Here is a 21,150-nt window from a genome sequence, read left to right as displayed (position 1 = left end):
GAGTTTTGTACAGAATGGCATAAAATCATAATTTTAGCTGTAGCTACCCATATTAACTATGAGACTATCATGTGTGCAAATGACAGTTTTCTCTGAGGGTTAGAAATATGGAAATGGAAAACTTGGAGAATGGAAAATTATATTATGGCAATTTACTTATTAGAATTTTATATTTAATTCATTGAAACTAATCAGAAAGGTCAGGAAGGTCATTAAAAATCTTGGAAGTTAATTCTGCAGTTACAGAAGGTCAAAATAAATATTTGACCTGTCAGCTGTAAATGAAAGATCATGAGGTCAGTACGTTGTCTGCTGTTGGATGAACACAGAACACTGAAAGAGGAACAAACCAAATCATGCATTTCAGTCATGAACATATAAGTTCAAGCAATGGTTTCATGGCACTACATGCTTTTATAGAGTAATTCAGCACCATATAAATAATAATCATTAATGCAAACTCCTTGTGGTGCCAAGTATGGCCGAAAAAATACAAACGTCACTCATTTTCCTACATGAAAATAGTCATGGAGTTAGTGTTGGAGTGATGGTGTTCCTTACTTCAAAAAATATAGAAATATTGCACACTTAGTAGAATAATTAAATTATAAATATAAACACAACAGCCACTTTATATACCTGTTAAACCACTCATTAAAACAATGACTGATTATCAGCCAATCCAATGGCAGCCACTCATTACATTTAGGCACATAGACAGGTCAAAACAACCTGCTGAAGTTCAAAATGTGAAAATATCCATTGATATTATAGGAAGGAAACAGTAACTCAAAAAAATCAGTAATTATAACCAAGGTGTGTAGAAAAGTATTCCAAATCTTTGAATGCACAACACGTCAAGCAGCTGTTATGGCCGGTCTAGGGGTGGGGTGTTCAGAGTAAATGCTTAAGTGTATATTCGTCTTATAGTAGTCTAAGCAAAGCCCATTCCCTAGTCTGTTCACACGATGGGGTAGCTAGCGAGGTTGGTGATGCCGCAGACATTGCCACGGTTATGTGCCATCAAGATGTATCCCTTGTTGCCCCATTCCTCACCCCAGCTGTGAAGAAAAGACAAAAGATGGACTTGGAAATAACGGAGAAAATGAAATATCACCAGGAGTCAAACAGCATTTCAGCTTATCATTTTGACAGATGACATGAAAACAACAACCAACCAACACTTAATTTTAGTGGACATTTGAGCCACCTGATGCCATTCAGACAAGTGACATGTCCCACCTGTTCTTTACAATCCAGTACTTCTTCCCCTTGGTGTTCACTCCATAGCCTACTGCCAGTACGGCATGATTGACGTCATCTTTGTTACAGTTGGGATCGTAGTAAACACCTAGGTTCACAACAGAGAGAGAGAGAGAAAAAAAGAGTGAGCTGCATTAGTGAACAGTGCATAAACTATGTACCTCGCACACTTTTTAATGTTGAATATAACCAGAAAGTTGTTGATGTGTTATTATGTTTAATTGTTTTACTAGCTTATACAGACCATTATAACTAAATTTTACTGCTGCCTAATTTAAAGTTTATTGCTCAAAATGAAGGTGTGAACTCCATGTTTAGTTTATTTAATTCATATTTAATGAAGAAATCCTGACTAAACAGGCCCTTAAATTCTAGGATTTTATTCCACACACTTTCCTTCCCTTATATGAAGTAGGTGCAGGTAACAATTTCATTTGACCAGACATATGAGAAGTTCATATGTTCATATACCATGCTTGTAGAACTGGAAGCTGCTCTGTTGTGCATCGATGCCCACAGACACTGGACCAACTTTGTAGAGTGCAACAGCCAGCGCGCGCTCATTACCCACTGGGATCTCCTTGTAGCCTTTGCACTGGGCTGCCATGCCTGATGCATTGTAGCGGCAGGTCTGATCCTGCAGGCAAGACAAAGGAGGAGAAAATGCTAAAAGCGTTTGTTGCCGATTTTAAAAGTGTCAATTCTTGATATTTAAGATGCTACTTTTCATGTCCTTACCTCACAGTGTAATCATATTTAGGTAGAATATCGAATTTTAATCCAATGGTTATTACTGATTAACCGACAATAAAAGAAAGTTAATAATTGCTGTATAAAATCAATAGTCAAAATACTTGCTATGCAAGGTTTTAGTACCTTGTGACTCTTCTGTCACATGTTATATCACATGATGTGTTTGGTGCAATTCCAACTAGCCAAACAATAGAGAGACGGCAGATTTTTATCATTACCGAGCAGATGTACTTCCTTCTCATATTACCAAATGACTAAAGAGGAAACTATGCTCACTCTATGGGAGAGTTTCCACTTCATCATTTCTGCTGAATCACCTCCCTCTGGTAAGATGTTTGCAGCTACTTTACTGTCAAAATGAAATATTTTCTTCCTCGTTGCATGTTGTTGGTGAAGCGTGTGAAGGGGACAAACGTGACACCCTCACAGCCAAGTGAGAACCTCTTCACCATCTATGCATCTGCAGCTAACAGCTGATTACTGGGTATTATTTATAACAACTAGGTTAAAAGACTTTTTATGCAAAGCTTCTTTGTAAGAGTGCCTTACCAGAACAACTTCGAGCTTATCTTAAGTACTGGAAGAGGTGGGGCAATCACTCATTTAAAAAACAACAAACACCAACTAAATTATACTTGTTTATTACTTTAAAAACCCCCGCTTGACTGCTTTGGACCATCTTGCTTTTATGTGTTCAAGCACCCAGTGATATTAAAATATAAGTGCTTAGTTTATAGAGGATGTGGCACTCACTACATGAAACGAACTCAAGTGAAAGGCTCAGATTAATAAGCTACTTCAAGTTTAGTTGTGTGTTTGGCAGAGTGGGTTGCTCACCTGTCCAACATATGGGTAGGCCGCTTCAGAGTCAATACCTCCATTTTCATTCACATACTGGAAGGCATTGGTCATGTAGCCTCCTCCACAGCCGTCGTTCTCTGTAACACAGTCCACCAGGTTCTGAGGACTGAGGTCAACGAGCTGCTAAAACCGTTTGTTGCCGATTTTAAAAGTGTCAATTCTTGATATTAAAGATTTTCAATTTCTACTGTGTGTCAGTACACTGACACACAGTGGCGCTAATGAATGAATACATGCTAGGTATTAAGTGAAATATTGGGTTATTATTAGTCAAAAGATTTAGGAATTGCTACTGGAGCTCATGGGCAGTAACTAATAAATACACACACACACAACACAAAATGCTTTTGCAGGTACCATGTATTTAACCAAAACCAAAGGAAAATAACAAGGAAAGAAAAGGGAAAACTTCAATAAGCACTCCAGCTGCAGCGGTGCAATTAATCAAACATACCCAATTGGGGTGTATAAAGACAATTAAATAATCCTATACCTTTTATCAAGCAATATAGATTCTCAAATCAACAAAAAATGTTCCCCTATAAATAACACACATCAACATCCAAAACACTGATCCACTCTGAAAGGGAGAAAGTCCATGGATTTTATCTATGAATTTTATTTATGCAGTGTGCATTAGAGATATCCAAGCACTATTGTCCATAAACGGGGGAATGGTGTGTATGAATGTGGAAATCAGTGTGATTGGATAATCTTTGATAACTTCCTACCAGACCAGTGGAAGTGGAAGCTTCAATGCAGAACGACTTCTGCTCCTTGCCGTTCATTGGCTGGCCATCCTTTTTTTTTTTTTTCATCCTTTTTTAAACCCAAAAAGGGTCACCTGGCCTGCATCAAATAAACATGGCCAATAAGAAATCACAAGAATATGAAAATATCAGCCAGTTGAGCTAAATACATTAAGTTATTCTTGTTCCTGTGTACACAATTTATAGATAGATAAATAATTAAATAAACAGTATATTTTATCAATAAGAATTTAACAAAAAATAGTTCAACTGCTATATACAGATTGTATAGTTTCAAAACATTTGTTATCCAACAAATATTAGTCAACTCAAAACAATCCAATTAGCGTCAGCTGCTAGCACCACAACAGTCCAAAGTTCAAACTCACCAATTCCGTTCTGTTCGGTGTTATGACAACACTATGCGGCTCTTGCTCACAGTAGTCGGTGTCTAAGTCACATAAAGTTATAGTGGTTGTTAAAATAATGCATTAGAACGGGAAAGCAAGTGTTTGCCAATACGAACCTCCAGTAACAGCTCTGTCAACTGGCTTGCCTCCACGCATCTGACCGGAGGAAGCCGGGACATGCTTTTGAGCAAAAAATTAAAAAACAAAACAAAAAACAAAACAAAAACAAAAACGCCCTTTTGTGTTGGTGGAAAAATGTGCCATGTCGACCAATCAAAAAATGATATGGCAACATGACATTTGGTTGTTTAGGAGAAGTTTTGAGAGAGGGAGAGGGGGGGGAGGGGGGGGGGAGAGAGGGAGAGACAGCAGAAAAACAGAGAGAGTGAGTACATACATATTGAATGCAGAACACCTGATTGTTATATAAATAGTTTGAAATTGTTATAAAAAAAGAGGGTAAAATGTAAATAGCTGCAAATAACTTTGTTGTTTGAAAAGATTTGTGCATATAACATTAAAATTGACAATTTATATTTGCATTTAAAGTTATGAAATATGATTCAATAAACATGTTTGCGATTGTTAAAAAATATAACTTTTTCTACTCGGATTTTATGTTTTTTGTCTGATTTAGATCATTTTTATGTCAAAATGAAAGCATAACTGTAAATTCAGAAACGTGAGGTTGTGCTGAAAAGAATGATACCAAACAAGGCAAAGTAAATCGTTTTTAAAGGTTAAATGTAGAGGTAAAATCAAAAGTGGTTAAAAAAGGCCAATTATACACTGGAGCCCAGAGGGTTAAACATTTTTTTTTTAAAGTAACGCAATAGTTATTTTTCAAGTAATTAATTACTTTTAGAATCTTGTAACTCAGTTACTAACTCAGTTACTCTTTTGAAGAAGTAACTAGTAACTATAATTAATTACTTTTTCAAAGTAACTTGCCCGACACTGATTTTAATCCAATGGTTATTACTGATTAACCGACAATAAAAACAAATTAATAATTGTAGTATAAATTAATAATCAAAATACTTGCTATGCAAGTTTTGGTACCTTGTGACTCTTCTGTCACAAGATTCACAAGGTACCACTGATTACTGGGTATTATTTATAACAACTAGGTTTTTGTGAAAAGTCTGCAAAGCTTCTTTGTAAGAGTGCCTTCACAGAACACACTTCTAGCTTATCTTAAGTACTGGAAGTACTGGAAGATAATTTAAAAAAGAACAAACACCAACTAAATTATACTTATTTATTACTTGGAAAAAAAAACTTGCCTGACTGTTTTGGTCCATCTTGCCTTTATGTGTTCAAGCACCCAGTGATATTAAAATATAAGTGCTTAGTTTATAGAGGATGTGGCACTCACGACATGAAATGAACTGAAGTGAAAGGCTCAGATTAATAAGCTACTTCAAGTTTAGTTGTGTGTTTGGCAGAGTGGGTTGCTCACCTGTCCAACATATGGGTAGGCCGCTTCAGAGTCAATACCTCCATTTTCCTTCACATACTGGAAGGCATTGGTCATGTAGCCTCCTCCACAGCCGTCGTTCTCTGTAACACAGTCCACCAGGTTCTGAGGACTGAGGTCAACGAGCTGCCCGGTCTGCTTGGCCAACTGCCCCTCAAGGGCCCCGGCAGAGCTAAAGGCCCAGCAGGAGCCACAGGAGCCCTGTCAGGGGTCAAAGAAAGACTGGTGAGTAAGAGGTTTAGTTTGATATGTACATACCACTGTGACTGGACTGTTGCTGACAACAGTAAGAGGAAACTAAGCCGACATGGAAGCTATAATCAGCAGAAATGTAAGAAACCCAGACCAGACCAGAGTTGGTAGGAAACAGGAATAAATGTGCACATTGTAAGGAAATAAATACCCAGCTGTTCTGATAGGCATTATTGTTTAAGCAAACCATTTGCAGAGAGCCTGTTTTTTTCATCAAGATTTATCATATTAAAGAGAATCAAGTTAAACAGATTAAATCAACATCACAGCAAATGCTGTGTCTTCTCCTGTCTGTCCACCGGGAGGCAGACTGTGACCACATTGACAATGAAAGAAAGCCATTTCTGTTTGCTGATCGAAATTCTGTAACTGCTGTGAATTTGGGTTGTAAATAGAATCAGCTGCTGGGCAGTTTGTGGTGTTCAGTAATGTCGAAACAGTGTTAATGACACACAGTGAGAAATGGTCTTTTTTACAGGTCTGGACTGACACATCCAGCGCTAATGAATCACTGACACCGCCATCGTGTTTGGCTTTCACCCAGGAAACAGGGACTTGCTGTAATATAGATGAACGTTTATGTTGACTTTAAATGAAAAGGTTATTCTTGTTAACATGTGTTGGGTGTAACTAATGCTTCTGTGCCTGAAAAGGTGCAGATCCCTTCCCTGTATGTTATGAACAACCTCCCTGGAGGAGTGCATGATGTAATAAACTAGATTAATGCTTATAGCTCTGAAACACTTACATGTAAACATACATTTGGTTTTAAAGTGTGTCTCATTCCCTAATCAGACGAACATTTATTAGCTTATTATTTTCTTTTTTTGGCCTTCATTTTGAAATATCTGAGTCTTCACACCTCTAATGCTCCACGTCAGTCTGCTGCTTAGAGATGCCCCAATTAAAAACTTTGTAAATCTTAAATCAGATCGCTGAATGTTGTTTGTGGCTTTGAGCTCTGCGATAACAGAAATTTGCCTGAACTGAAGAAAACATCAGAAACAGAATTCAGTCATCATAAAAGGAGCTCAGGATGAAGCAGCAGAGCTGTTACTATGCAGAGACTGCAACCAGTCTGCTGCATAATTCATGAACCAAAGGAACCAAAGCAAGAGCTAAAAAAAAAAAAAAAAAAATCCTGTTTATGGCTGTGTGTTCAAATACATCCGCCAGGGGGAGACAACGTAACACACAATCCCTCAAAGAATGTATGTTTTACTAATTTATATTATCTGGCCTGTGAATGGCCTGTATTTGTATAGCGCTTTACTAGTTCCTAAGGACCCTAAAGCACTTTACACATTCAGTCATCCAAACTGTTGAAATACATTCATACAAATATAGTCACCAATTCCACCAGATGAATGTTGTTTACATAAATGTTTTTTTTAATTTGCTCTTAACAACCAATTACATCTAATAATGAAGGCCTTTGTTACCAAGTCAATTAACCATGAGAACAGCCTTTTACTTTTAGTGTTGATCTGAGCATTAAGTGGGACTGGTTACGTCTTTAAATGTTTAAATAAATGCTGCAAAGATTCAAGCTTTTTTCCAAGTTTTTCTGAATCTTTTTTTTGAGTTTACAGTAAAAAAAAAAAAAAATCTTCACAAATTGTGAAGTCAGTCTTTTCAATTTTACACAGGTGGTTGGATGTTACACTCTGGAAATGGAAGGAAGGTGAGTGGTATTAACCATGTGGTCCACGGACACGCTGCACCTCCACCTCCATGACAATTTTAAGCTGACATAGCAAAAAGCTGCAGCCACGCTGAGTCTCTATTTCAGCCCACACTGAAAGTTCGGACTTCAAAGTTTTTAAATTTTAATTACAGGCCAGTAAATCCAGAGTTATGATAATATATATAAGCCATGCTTTTTCTAAATACTGTCGTCACGTTTTTGTGTGTGTGTTTTAAGCGTTTTCTAAGGACAGCGTGAAAACAGTAAAGAAAGGAAAAAAAGCCACCTCTTTCCTATCGGTAGAAAAATGTACCATGTGGACGAATTAAAAAAAAGTCAACATGTGGGATTTGGTTGTTTAGGAAGAGGGAAAAGTTTTGGGAGTGACAGTGACAGTAATGGCAGCGAGACAGAGCGAGTGAGAGAGAGAGCGAGAGAGAGAGTTTTTAGATGTGGGAGATTTGTGACGTGTGGAGTGTATACTTAGTGTGTTGTGTTGACTTGTGTAGCTGTTCTGTTGTGTAGTCGTTTTGTTTTGTGTGTCAGTGAGGGCACTAATGAATGTCACAAAGGCACATTTGAAAGGTAAACACTGTCACTAAGTAGAAAACCAGCGGAGTGATACACCTCCTGTTGTCAGGCCTGCAGGTTTATCCCTGTGCCGTTCTCCTCTGTCTTTTGGTGGACAAACTTTTTTTTTACTGGCACACATCATTTGTGGGGCATCTTATTGCGAAACCTGATTGTTCTCTCATTTTAGTTTTAGTAATATTTTTAAATGGTTGTAGAAAATGAAAAAACAAAACAAACAGCAGGTGTATTGTCTGCATTTTTAGATAAATAGTTGTATATGTTTAGAAAATGTACATTTTATATTTGCATTTCAAGTTATAAAAATTTACTCAAAATGTCTGGTTTTTTTTTACAGTAAAAAATACTACTAGGATTTTAAGTTCTTTGTGTGATTTCAGATCAGTAATAGTACTATTAATAGTAATTGTAGTACTAATGCAGTATGTCAGTGAAAAAAACAACAAAATTCAGTTGAGCTGAAAAGAATGATACCAAACAAGGCAAGGGGAAAAAAATAAAATGAAACAAACGTAAACTCAAAAGGAGTCAAAAATGGCCGGTTGTATTTCAGGCCTCAGTGGGTTAATCCAACAAATGATGAAAAATTAGGTTTAAATTTTTGTTCATGACAGTGCATTTCTGACATTTTGTGTAATTTAAGCATCTAACAATGTGATTGTTTTCTAACAAAAAACAGTGTGAAACTTAAATTAGACTTGTGTTTGTAAATGAACCGCCCCATGTTGTGTAGCTTTCTGGATTGGGCTACATATTATTTAATATACAGGCTATACAGTACATAACATCAAAACTCACATGTTTTATGTAACTAAAGTGTGTAATTATGTGGGCTACAGACAATAATTAAGTTATAGACTATATTTATACGAAAAACGTGTATACTTAGTGCATTTGAATCATTTTAACCATATGTAACCACCTGCATATGTGGGGGGTTGATTTCTTTGCCACCCTAAGAAAATTTCTCTAGATCCGCCCCTGCTCACGGGCACACGGGGAATAAACTCAAAAAGCACAGCTTTATTGCTGGAAAACAGATCACAAATAATACAATATTAAACTGGGAAAATCTAAATGTAAGGTACACCAGGAAACACAAGGAGAACCACACACAGCATATGAGAGATCTCAACACTAACACAGAGAAACACAGGGCTTAAATACACTGGGAAATAACGGGGGGATTGAGACACAGAAGGGGAGCACAGCTGAGAGAAATTGGACATAACCAGACCCAAAGGAAGCGAAACTCAGTACATTCACGTAGGACACAGACCTTCAAAGTAAAACAGGAAATGTAACAGACACAGACTTGACTAGGGGAGACAGCACTAAGAAACACAGAAAACAACAACAAGGAGACATGGAGGGCAGCTACTAAATACTTAGAAAACTAAAGAGAATACAAGAAAGCCAAACTAAGACACTAGACTAAAGAATAAACTGGGGCAACAAAGAGAAGTAAGATAAAAATACAAAAATTTAGAGACACAAGAAACTCAAAACACTGGGTCACCGACCCAGCACCGTGACAAACAGGGGAACTGTTGTGTCCCTCCCACCTGTTCTTTTCAAAATGTTTAGTGTAGCTGAAATACTGTTCAATCCCACTGTTGTAAGTAGAAATTAATAAGATCCATACAAAAAGCTTTAAACTGGAAAGGCTGTGGGAAATATCTGACTGAGTCTAACTTTCCCCAGCTTGACTCGACCCACCATGCTTTATTGTGCCATTCTTGTCCATGTGTTAGACTTACTACAGTCCAGCTCTGAGGTCTTTACACTGCCTGCCTGTCCGTCAGAGGATAGACTTTAAAGTTCTGATGCTGGTCTATAAAGCTCTGAATGGTTTAGTACCAAAATACATCAGTGACCTCCTGACCCACTATGAACCTTCCGGATCCCTCAGGTCATCTGGATCGTATTTTTTTTTATCAGTTCCCAGAGTCAGAACCAGCCACGGAGAAGCTGCATTCAGCTTTTATGCTCCATATATGTGGAACAAACTCCCAGAAAGCCTCAGATCAGCTGAAATTTGCTTAGTTTACTTAAATCCAGGTTGAAGACTCACCTATTCTCAGCTGCATTTGAGTAAAACACCAAATCCACACTTTTAAGCTTAAATTTCAAAGCTTACATTTTAACTACTGATTTCATCTGCTGTTCTGATTTTATCTACTGTTTTTTTTAAATCAATTTTAAATCATGCTTTTTATTCGTTTTTGTTTTTTAATGTCTCTGTAAACCACTTTGAATCACCTTGTGGTTGAATTGTGCTATATAAATAAACTTGCCTTGCTAATGAATGTGGCTAACCAACCAAAGGCTTTAAAAAAAGATATACAAAACTTTAAACGTCAATCATGATGGGACATTTTGTATCAACAACTAAAGAAAATCCCTTTGAATACCTCATGTGAAAATTGTTTGTTGTGATGTTGCACTAAAAAAATTAAAAATGACTCATTTGTAACCCAACACTGCAGTCTGTTGACTTTATTCTGACCTTGTTCAAGGTGTTAGCAGGAAAGATATGTGGGTTTTAAGGACCAACTCCAGCACCAGTAGCTGCTCTGAAATCTGATTTATTTTTTATTTGATCCAAAAACAAGAAAACACCCTCACGAAACCAACTCTTCTTTTTAAACGTCCTTTTTGTTTAACAAAAATGCTGTATAACATGCACAATTCAGTACCTGATCAGTTAAAACCCTCAACCTCCCAGGCATATTTACATAAATACATATCCCCCCCTTTGTCAGGTCTGTGATGGCAGACTGTGTGGAGAGTGGACAGAGTGTGGACCCAAATGCAGACTAAAGACACGGTACTGGACTGCAGTCAAAAATGAAAGTGAGCTTTTTATTTTTGACTGCACAAAATACAACCAAAGCAAAAGGGAGACTAAGATTAAACCAACGAAAACTAAACACAAGGTACCTGGAACAAGGAAACCTGAGACCTGAAACATGACGGATGATGAACATGACAAGGATCTGACGAGGGACAAAGGGAGACTCACATAATAAAGATACACAAAGGCAAACGAGAGGGAACAAAAGGGAACTAACTCAAAGTAATTAAGAACCAGAAATCTAAATGATTAAACCGGGAAACTAAATAATACCAGAAAAGGACTAAGAAACATAAATCGCTACCATCGTAAGAAAACAAGGCCAGAAGTCCAAAAACATAAATGCTCAGTAACAGACCTATCACCATAACATCTATAAATTTACATATTATAATTCCGTGTCCATTATTTTGTGAATAAGGAACCAGATTTTCGGACAATGTTTTATTTTTATATTGAGTCAGGTTACATAATATCAGTATCAACAACAAAGCAGCAGTCAAAAAATATACAATTGTCAGGCGCTAAACATCCGGTAAAGTCACAGCTTTTTACAATAGATATAAACATATTTTTAATGAAACCTTGTAGCCTTGGACAGACGTCTGTACTTCTGGTTACCCCTGATTTAGTAGTTAATAATAGCCACAGTGTTGGAGTGTAATGGAATACATGTACCGCCGTTACGTATGTAACTGTATTCCGTTACAATTACCGTTTAAAAAGGTAGTATTCAGAATACAGTTACTTTGTCATGACAAAAAAAAAAAAAAAAAAGAATACAGTTACTTTGTTGAAATGAATGGATTACACTGCGGTATTTTTCTGTTTCATATGTTAGGCTATGCCATCTCTATTTTTGGGAATTCCACGCCGGTGGAATGTGTCTGTGAGCGCGAGGAGGGAGAAAAAGAGGTGAAAAGTACGAGATTCACCGACCAGAAACGGGAGCTGGAAGCATCTAAATATAATAATAACCATTGCAGCCAAAAAGAATGCCTGAGGAGCCCATTTGTAAGTACGCTATTAAGACTCGACTGTACACTGTGTTTGTGTTTTCCTCCGAAACAGTAAGTTCCATTGGAGCAGCCTTTCAACGCCTCTCTCTGTCTCTCGCTAGCAAAGTTGACCCAGACAACAAAGTAAAGCTAGTTTTCAGCTATGAGCCGACACGGAACCCACCGTATTAGCCAGAGGACCCTTTTTTACGGTTCGGAGCCACAGAGCTGTTTTATATACGCGCAGAATTGTTTTCTATACGACATACATGTCCATCCTACTGATACTCATTTTATATTAAAATGTAAAAATCCTGTTGGTTTTGGTATGGTGAATAACCTTCAGTAATAGTAATAAATCACTAGCAATAGTACATTCATGTAGTTGTAAAAAGCATGATAATATATTAAGTAATCCAAAGTATTCAAAATACGTTACTCTCATTGAGTAACGTAAAAGAATACGTTACAAAATACATTTTCATGTATTCTGTAATTCGTAGTGGAATACATTTTAAAAGTAACCTTCCCAACACTGGATAACCACAGTAAACATTGGGGATAAATATTTCTCACTAACTTATAAAAATGAAATCTTTTAATGAAATTGCTGAATCTTGACTTTTAAGGAGACTTTTTCGGAAAGCAGCTTGAGCTTTGAGAAGAGGGTCAGAAGAAAAAAAACATACAAAAAAGACTCTTAAACAAGCACTCACACACAGAGATAGAAACATTAGCATTTCCACAATGTCACAAGCCAAAGAAAATATAATGCTTCCTCCTCAAGATATCATTTCTCAAGAGAAGTACCAAAAGGCATTAGTTTGAAGCTGTAGTTTTTGAAGATAAAAAAAAACTACAGCTTCGAGGTGATCATATAAAAAAGGGTCATCATATATGAATTTTTTATTTTTTTTTGCAAGAATTTAATTTCAGTGCACACTGTAGTTACATGACGGGGTAGCAGGGATACAAAGCGATGCCACACTGGTTGCCTGTGTTGCGTGCCATCCGGATGTATCCCTGATCTCCGAAGGTTGTTCCCCAGCTGGAGAGTAAAAAAAAAAAAAAAAAAAATCATTATGAAATAATAGCTCATCGGTGAAATTGAACTGTTTTTAAAACTCCACATGTCATTCAGCAGCTGGTTGCTTTGTTTTAATCTATGAATAAACATTAACAAAGCTGTCTTTCTTCTTCTTCTTCTTCTTCTTCTTCTTCTTCTTTACATTTAACTAGGTGCAGTGCATGGTTAATTATTAATACGGATAGGAAACTTATATACATGGGTATGTTCAAACTTTTGATTGGCTGTATTCTTTTGAAGTCTTGATGTTTCCATGGAATAACTAATGTTTGATTAAACTTTAATTTAATGATGGAGGCCAACTGGTATATCGCAGCCCAACAGTCTGGAGAGTTATTGCTTAAGTTTAAAAATATATATAATTTAAAGAAATCCACTTTAGTCCTGTCAGCAAAAACTGAAAGTCTGAACAGAATGTAACAATCAGTCTTTGCATGTTAATGATATGTACTTTCCTAAAAAGCGCTGACTTCTCTCTTTCATTTCCTGTTTGTCTTGTAGAGTCCTCCCAGAATGCACCACATAAGTGAACAGATAGTGGAAGACAATAGAAGCCCTGTCTATAAAATCACTTTGTATATATAACCCAGATTCCAAAGAAATCAGTGGAGTGAAAATGTCTCACCTGTTCTTTACGAGCCAGTAGTCTTGTCCATTCAGAGTACCGTAGCCCACTGCCAACACACCGTGATTCACCTCTTGTGTGCATGATGGGTCATTATACACTCCTGAAATGATAAGAAGAATTACCAATCTCATTGTAACATTCCAAAAAGCTAAAAACAATAATTTCCAAGAAAGTTTTATTAATTCAAGCTTTTCTCGAAACATCTTCATTCCTCCAAACTTCTCAAAACTATTTTTCCATATTAATAGACAAGAGTACACTTGACACCTGACGAAGTGTATCTTACCACTTCTATAGAAACTAAATCTGGGCCGCCTAGCATCAATTGCCACTGAAATGGGTCCAATGGTAGCAAGACCCTGCTTCAGAGCGTTCTCGTCCCCTTCAGGCAGAAACTGGTAACTGGAGCAGTTGGCAGCACGGGTTGCTGGGTTGTAGTGGCACTGATCATCCTGAAGTTAAAGGACAAAATGTTAAAGGATCTGATGCAGTCAGGAAAAAAAATTAAAAAATAAAAATCTTAAATTATTCTTGTTTATTAAAAACATACAAGGCAGGCCTTAGACAGAACTGAACAAACTGGGAGATGGGACCTCATACCACTAGAAGTGACACCAACCATCAGAGCAGTCCTTGAGCTTGCTCTACTTGCCCATTCTAATGTGACATTTTACATATGAATGATACTTTGGCAAAGTTGTGGATTATTTTGGATTATGAGCTGCAGTTTTTTTTTTTTAAACCACCCCTTTAGTCACCAGACACTGGAAAACAGGCTCTCCCTTGACTGAACTGCACCTCACTCATAAAAGAGAAAGTCAGTGGTTTCATAATTTGTACTTCAGGACAAAACTAAACCTAAAGATTTTTTCAAAATACACACATATTGTCATGTCCATATTGAATATTTTTGGTCACTATGCTTATAGAATATTTAACATCAAAAAGTTGCTTTTTCAAATATCTTTTTCTAAAATTAAAAACATCGCCACCCCCGTGAGGCTGGAACAGTCTGCTGAATCGTCTCAGAACTGGCCTCCTCCACACAAACAACAGCGAACTACATAAAGCCTGGAGGACAAACATGTTGTCCGCTCCGATTAATTTATTGTTGCTCCAAAGAGACGTTAACAGCTGACCACAGTGTGAGTGTTGCTGTCTACAGCCTGAAGGATCAGACTCAACTTCTTGCTGGTTTTTATACACCCACCTAGGTGTCTCATACAGGGTTTTGTAAAGCTTGTGTTAGAGTCCTGTGTTTATTATTTTTTTTGCAAAACTTTGTTCACATTGTATGAACAACAAAAATAAAACAGAATATGATGACTGAAAATCATTTAAACACAATATTTAAATTGAAAATTGAAAATTAGACAAAGACAACATAAACTAACATTATATAAACATATTAAAAAATAGTAACATTCCTTAGATTAAATAAAAAATAAAGTAGCTTTGCTCCTGTCTACTCAATTTTTACTGTAAATAATGGAGTCAGATGTTTTGGTTTTACCTTATGAACATTCACCTATCACTAATATTATAGCTGAAAACATCAGTTAAGTACGTAGGTATGTTCTTTTAGCACAAAAGTGTGCTTATAGGGCCACAAAAAGGTTGTGTGTTTACTTACACGTCCTGTATATGGGTATGAAGCATCAGAGTCGATTCCGTGGTTGTCGATGACATACTGGAAAGCTCGGGTCATGAAGCCTCCGTTGCAGCCGTGGTTGCCATATTTGCCGGAACAATCCACCAGGTTTTGAGGACTGAGATCCACCAGCTTTCCTGTACTCTTGGCTAACTGGCCTTCCAGGGCCCCTGCAGCACTGAAGGCCCAGCAAGACCCACAAGCACCCTAAGATAAAAAAAACAAACCCATAGGATCTAAAATACAAATATGCTTATATTCTCAGTATTCCTCTAAATGTCCATCTTAATAGCACTGATGCACTTTTTTACAATACCAACTACAAAAAAAAAGTCCTGCAGTGATTTGCAAATCCCATAAATGTTGAAACTGAGACACTTTACAATTTCATGACAAATATGAATTCGATTTTGAATTTCATGGCAGCAAAAGATGTCTCAAAAATGTTGGGATGGAGGCAACGAAAATTTTGAAAATAATTAGACTAACTAGCAAAAGGTATTTTACACAGCATCCCAACACCCTTGGAATTATGGTTGTAAAACTTTGACCCCAAATTACACATCTGACTGCACTTGTAGCTGTGACAAAATAAACAAGCTGAAACACACTGGTCTGGCAACAAAGGTGTTCTTTATATTAGTTCTGTTGCTTGAGTTTTCCTTTCTGGTCTCTTTCCACACTTCTTAGAAATCCATAAAGAAATCCATCTTGATTTTGATTTAATATATACAATTCATTGATATAATAATAAATAAAGACAGAGTGAAAAATCCCCCTTCAACAATGTTCCTGTAGCTTGTCACTACATCAGACAGAAATAGAATAAATTCCTTGTGCATCATTTCACACATTTCTGTGTTTGGCAGCTCAACAGGCGTTTGTAGAGGTGTTGGTGAAGCAAGGGTCCAGCAGGGTGTAGGAGGTTAAAGAACTCAAGTGATTAAATGAGAATGTTTTTTGGTCAGTTACATTTACCCTGTTGCACAGAACAGAAGCAATGCCAAAATCAATATGTGTGTGTCTCTGGTTAAATGATATTCATCTGCACAACACAAGTTAATAATAAATTGGGCATCAAAATCTGTTTCTTTCTTTTAAAATTATTATTTTTATCTTTATGATTTTTCCCCTTAGACTCCACGCAAAGCAATTTCAGCACAGAAAGTCATATGGATTTAAAATACCCTAAAGTAATGCATATTTTAGCACTAAACGTTTCTAGAGACAAATAAAGTGAAGCTTTGGAATGGACTATTTACATACAGAAAGAAAAGGCAGAACATTAAGACATATATTTCCTTATTTCACCTTAATTTTTGTATATTAATCATCCAAAAACTAAGATAACGAGACAGTTTTGAAAGTATCTAGGTTAAAAAAAACCCCTGTAAGACCGTGCTACCCACCTTCTTTGCACCAAGACAAATGGATGTGACCAAATAATTGCTAAACTAGCAACTGTGGTAATGACATCCTGTGTAAACATGAACCTTTTCAAAGAATAAGGAACAGGATGAATGGGGGATATGTTGACACTACTGCCTGTGTGGCTATGAGACATCAAATGTTTTTGCTCTTCTCAGCAGCACTAATACATATACATTGATTTAAATGCCCTCTTCTTTTTTTTTTTTTACCTGCATCTTGACTTTGGTGACACAACCCTTCTCTCTCCAGTCCATGGTGTCTGGTATGCCAGAACCTGATGCCCCTGAAAAGGGAGACGGCGCCCTCTGGATGTCAGTGGGAGGAGTGAGACTGGCAAAAAACTGCATGATCTCTTCTTCTGTCTATGAGAAAGAAAATGGCAATGATGAAATAAGAAACAAAAGCCAGTCACAGCTGGCAGACAGTTATCAAAGTTTTCAACTTCAATGTGCTTTATAAACTTTCTAAAAGCTTTAATTTTTCATATAAATCTCCCCTATGCAATATTTATATGTTATAATCTCCCTGACTTCATTTTAATGTTTAATTTCATAATCAAACTTTGCATCTAATCCAACTACTAACCAAGCTGCAGGCAACTGGAGCTGTAAAAACATTGTGGTGCATCAAGTGCCGCTCCAAGCACTAACAGGATGTGTCAACAGGAAGACCAAACATGTTGCAAGACAACAAAAGGCCATGGTGGCTGTCTTTTTGATTTAAGCTACACTGTAAGAACAAGTCCTAATATAAAAGTATTTTACTTGTATTTTACAGTTTCGTTCTGTTCTTCTAGAATATCATTAAATTTACATAAAAAGACTGTGATTTCACATTTCAAATGTAAATTAACGTAAAATCACTGTAATGTAATAAAACAGAACTTTCTTGTTTTTTGTCTGTACAATCTAAATATGATTGTTAAAATACATTCACAAATGTATCATGATTGCACAGATATTTGTCCGTTATTTGAAGGATTGAACTGTTGAATTCAAATGTAATGCTATGGCAAAATATATAACATGATTCCTATAAACGTTGTTTACATAAAATAATTATTACTATTATTGCTACTTAGGGCCATCGTGGCTCAAGCGTTGGCAGTTCGCCTTGTAATCACAAGGTTGCTGGTTCAAGCCCCGGCTCGGACACTCTTGGTCATTGTGTCCTTGGTCAAGACTCTTCACCTACTGGTGATGGCCAGATGGTGCGATATGGCAGCCTCGCCTCTCTCAGTCTGTCCCAGGGTATGCAATCCATTATTATTTAAACCAACTGTTAACAGTATGTTTCTGTACATTTAAGTATTATTATTCATATTGCCACATTCATTGACCTTGTTTATAGGTAATTTCATTGTTTGATCACATTAAAATGTTCCTAATTTAATGTTTAAAAGCACTTGAGAAAGGCAAAATCCCATGTAAAATTAGGGCAACAAACTGTATTATCATTACTGAAAATAACTGTATTTTTATGAGAAAGTTATTTTCTGTTATTGTATGTTATTACTTTGGCGCCCCAGCTGCAGGAATATTACTGTTTTTCTAGGATTTTTTTTTTTTTTTTTAACAGTGTAGACTTTTCACCTCAAGAATAATTTTCCAGAGCTCCATCTCACCAGACTTAATTTTTGGGTCATAAAGCTCGAGATATTTCTTGATGTAAACTTCTAGTTTCTCATTCATTAGCTTAAACATGAGAGAAGGCAACAAGGGAAGAAAGGGTGCTTCTACAGAAGCTAAAAATGTGAGCTGCAGAAGTGTAGATGTAAACACAGGAAGTGAAAAAAAGTATTTTGAGGGGCAGGTGGAAACTGATCATATAACTGTGGCATGAGGTTTTGAGCCAGCATCACTGTGGAGGTTTTATGTGGAAAATGATGGTCAAGTGTTTTGACATAACTCTGTTGTGCCTGAACACAAAGACTTTTGAGCCACTTGTAGCCTCAGTTTTCTGCCAGTAATCTATCATCCATCACACACCCAGCTACTCTTCAATACGGATCAGCTTTGATCCTGTTGACCTTTTCAACATCATTAATACAATCACCATTATTGAATAAAAAATATCATAAGTCAAAAGCATTAATGAAGCAAGAGAGTGTCTCACCAGGTCTCCCATGTGATTCATGCCCAGTTCATAGGTGTGAAGTCCCATTGAGGCCTCCAGGTTGTGCACGGTAATCATCTTCAGGTTATTCTCCCACAGCTCCCGGCGGTGAGCATTCTCCACCTCACATAAAGAAAGAGCAGATGAGGTGATAATGCCATATAAGTTAATTATAAGCCTTGTGCAGAGTTTGTCCATACAAATATAACACTTTAAAAAAATATTTATTACTACTTTTTGTCACATACATCATTTTTGTAGCTCTTCCCATGTGTCTTCTTCCACAGCTCCCAGTGTGCGTCCAGTGTGGATTCAAACATGGCTGCTGCCCCGGCACACAGGGAGATGAGCAGCAACAGCAGGCCTGCAAACACACAAACATAGACGATGACACGAGAAGACAGGATGTCACCTGACCTTTGATGAGACTGATGCTCACTAACACACTGAGAAAACAACCTGCCTGGCAAAGAGCTCAAGTTTCCAGTCAGAAACAGACCTTAGTTTCATAAAAACCACACATAGAGACTCTGGCACGACACAGGCCAAAATATTTTCAGAGTTGTGTTACATGTTGACAAAAAGAAAACAACAAAAAGATGGAAATCAAAACAAAGAATAGGCGTTTAGTGAAATATGAGCACAACTGAACTTGTTTATGAGAGCCCCTGATATTTAATTCTTCTTATTAAAATCCAACATTTACTCTAAAAGGTTAACAGAAGCCACAACTATTTTCCTAGATTCATACATGGTAATTTTTCCCAAATTAAAAGGCCTTTTTTTCACAATTTCACTGTCTTGATCTGCTTCTCAGTCAGAACGCGGAAAAACATGATTGTAAATATTGGTTTACGTCACTTGTTATCAGAAGGGCTGGCAACAAGCTGAAAAAGGCATACAAGAATCAACAAACAGGCCTCAAAATACAAAAAGGGAGAGTGTTTGCTCAGTTTTCTTACAATGACTAAGAGCAAATATACAAAACTAAAGACAGTGAAGTGATTCCACTGAACACTTCTGTTTGAACTGAGTGTTCAAGCATGTTACCAGATTATAATTGGTGCTGATGTTGTCTCCAGGGGTTTTATACTGAGGTGGCTCATTGGCCTTATCTACATAGCAAAAGTCACTTTTTAAAAAACAGCTTTTTGCACTGACCACTGTGTCTTTAGTCTCTGAGTGTTAAGAGAAGTCTCAAGTATAACTTCCACATATTTAAGGCTGTGCAAAATTTTCAAAATGACGCCACAGTCACAAGGCCTGAAGTGAAACTTATGAACAAGCAAGAAGTACATCCATGAATATGAAGCTCCACCTGGTACAGTTCCCAGCTGGGGAAAGGACCCTCTTCAAACAACACACACAATACCCTCAGTGTAGAACCTAAATGTAATATGATATATATAATATTTTTTAACCAGAATTTATAACTCATCAGGCTTCTCATACTAATGTATGCGATTTAAGTAAGCCATCTATTCAATTTTTACTTGGACTTTTACCCCAAAAGCACTTTGACTGGCTCTTTTTTCCGCTTCGCTTTGTTGTCAGTTTCATAAATACAAATACAAAAACGAAGAATTCCGGTTTTATATTACTTTCAAATTGTTTTACTAAACAAATGCTACAGCGTAGTTGTACAGCACAGCCTTCCTGTCAATGGTGTAATTACATAAGGATATACTAAAAATACACCGAGTGTGTTTGGACGATTTCTTTTTCTGCAATTATTAAACATTATAGAAACACTTTACTTCACTGTCATGACATTATAACAAGGTTACAATGTATTTCTATCGTTGAACACACCTGCGGCCTGAACAAAGAAAAGTCTTTGAAAGCTACAAAAACGAAAGTAAACTAAATTATGAAGCTTTTTATGGGGCGATGTCCGCCTTTTTGTTTTACCAGCGATTAATATTTCTACTAAAGCTGTTAAAGTATTACTGGAAAGTGTTTCACTTGCCTTGATTAGTCGGACTCATCTTTGCTGCGCGGAAATTCAGTCTGACTGCGTTTCCTTGTTGCTATTATTTATGAGCAAAGTGTCACATGTTCTCTCGCAGTTCTTCCTCTTTCGAAAGTAAAAGCTACACCGTTTTCCTCACAGTGCAGGAAAGGAATAGTTGAACGCAAAAGTACGGAGCCCGAAGGTAAACAAAAACCACTTATTCAGAGGTTTTCCCAAAAACTTGAACCACACAATTGCACATTTTCGGAAAGTATGACAAGTACACACACTCAGCATTTTATGCACATTAAAAGTGTCTTACTTCCCACATTTAGCATTTTCATTACACCCTATGAGCAATCAAGTTTTTTAGTTTTAATTTA

The 21,150-nt window shown here is 36.8% G+C and overlaps 2 protein-coding genes across 2 annotated transcripts; both read right to left on the bottom strand.

Moving 5' to 3' along the window:
- Positions 1–961: 961 nt before the first annotated feature.
- LOC147319526 (cathepsin K-like) lies at positions 962–2,993 on the bottom strand. The gene is made up of 4 exons (XM_086312201.1): positions 2,854–2,993; positions 1,735–1,900; positions 1,243–1,351; positions 962–1,061 (listed from the first exon to the last, which is right to left on the bottom strand). The coding sequence occupies exons 1-4, from the start codon at positions 2,926–2,928 to the stop codon at positions 962–964; spliced, it is 450 nt and encodes a 149-aa protein (XP_086168327.1). The 5' UTR covers positions 2,929–2,993.
- Positions 2,994–11,332: 8,339 nt separating this feature from the next.
- LOC147319525 (cathepsin S-like) lies at positions 11,333–20,938 on the bottom strand. The gene is made up of 8 exons (XM_086312200.1): positions 20,783–20,938; positions 19,062–19,177; positions 18,814–18,936; positions 16,908–17,060; positions 15,250–15,474; positions 13,903–14,068; positions 13,614–13,716; positions 11,333–12,949 (listed from the first exon to the last, which is right to left on the bottom strand). Exons 1-8 carry the CDS (start codon positions 20,799–20,801, stop codon positions 12,850–12,852), a joined length of 1,005 nt encoding a protein of 334 aa, XP_086168326.1. The 5' UTR covers positions 20,802–20,938; the 3' UTR covers positions 11,333–12,849.
- Between the last annotated feature and the right edge of the window lie 212 nt (positions 20,939–21,150).

This window comes from Aulonocara sp. 'chitande type north' Nkhata Bay, linkage group LG11 (assembly GCF_057382095.1).
Source record: "Aulonocara sp. 'chitande type north' Nkhata Bay isolate Kocher_YH1m ecotype deep benthic linkage group LG11, A_spYH_male_GT1.1, whole genome shotgun sequence".
NCBI lineage: Eukaryota > Metazoa > Chordata > Actinopteri > Cichliformes > Cichlidae > Aulonocara > Aulonocara sp. 'chitande type north' Nkhata Bay.
This window is presented reverse-complemented; position numbering and strand designations above follow the sequence as displayed.

Bases quoted from the DNA above. Each gene is read 5' to 3' on its own strand.
- LOC147319526 (XM_086312201.1), bottom strand. From the start codon at position 2,928: ATGACCAATGCCTTCCAGTATGTGAATGAAAATGGAGGTATTGACTCT. The intron at 1,901-2,853 runs GTGAGCAACCCA...TCTTGCCTGCAG, and splicing joins CCTACCCATATGTTGGACAG to GATCAGACCTGCCGCTACAA. The intron at 1,062-1,242 runs GTGGGACATGTC...TTTTCTTCACAG, and splicing joins TACTGGATTGTAAAGAACAG to CTGGGGTGAGGAATGGGGCA.
- LOC147319525 (XM_086312200.1), bottom strand. The intron at 18,937-19,061 runs GTATGTGACAAA...TCTTTATGTGAG, and splicing joins GGAAGAGCTACAAAAATGAT to GTGGAGAATGCTCACCGCCG. The intron at 14,069-15,249 runs GTAAGTAAACAC...CTTTAACTTCAG, and splicing joins CATACCCATATACAGGACGT to GATGATCAGTGCCACTACAA.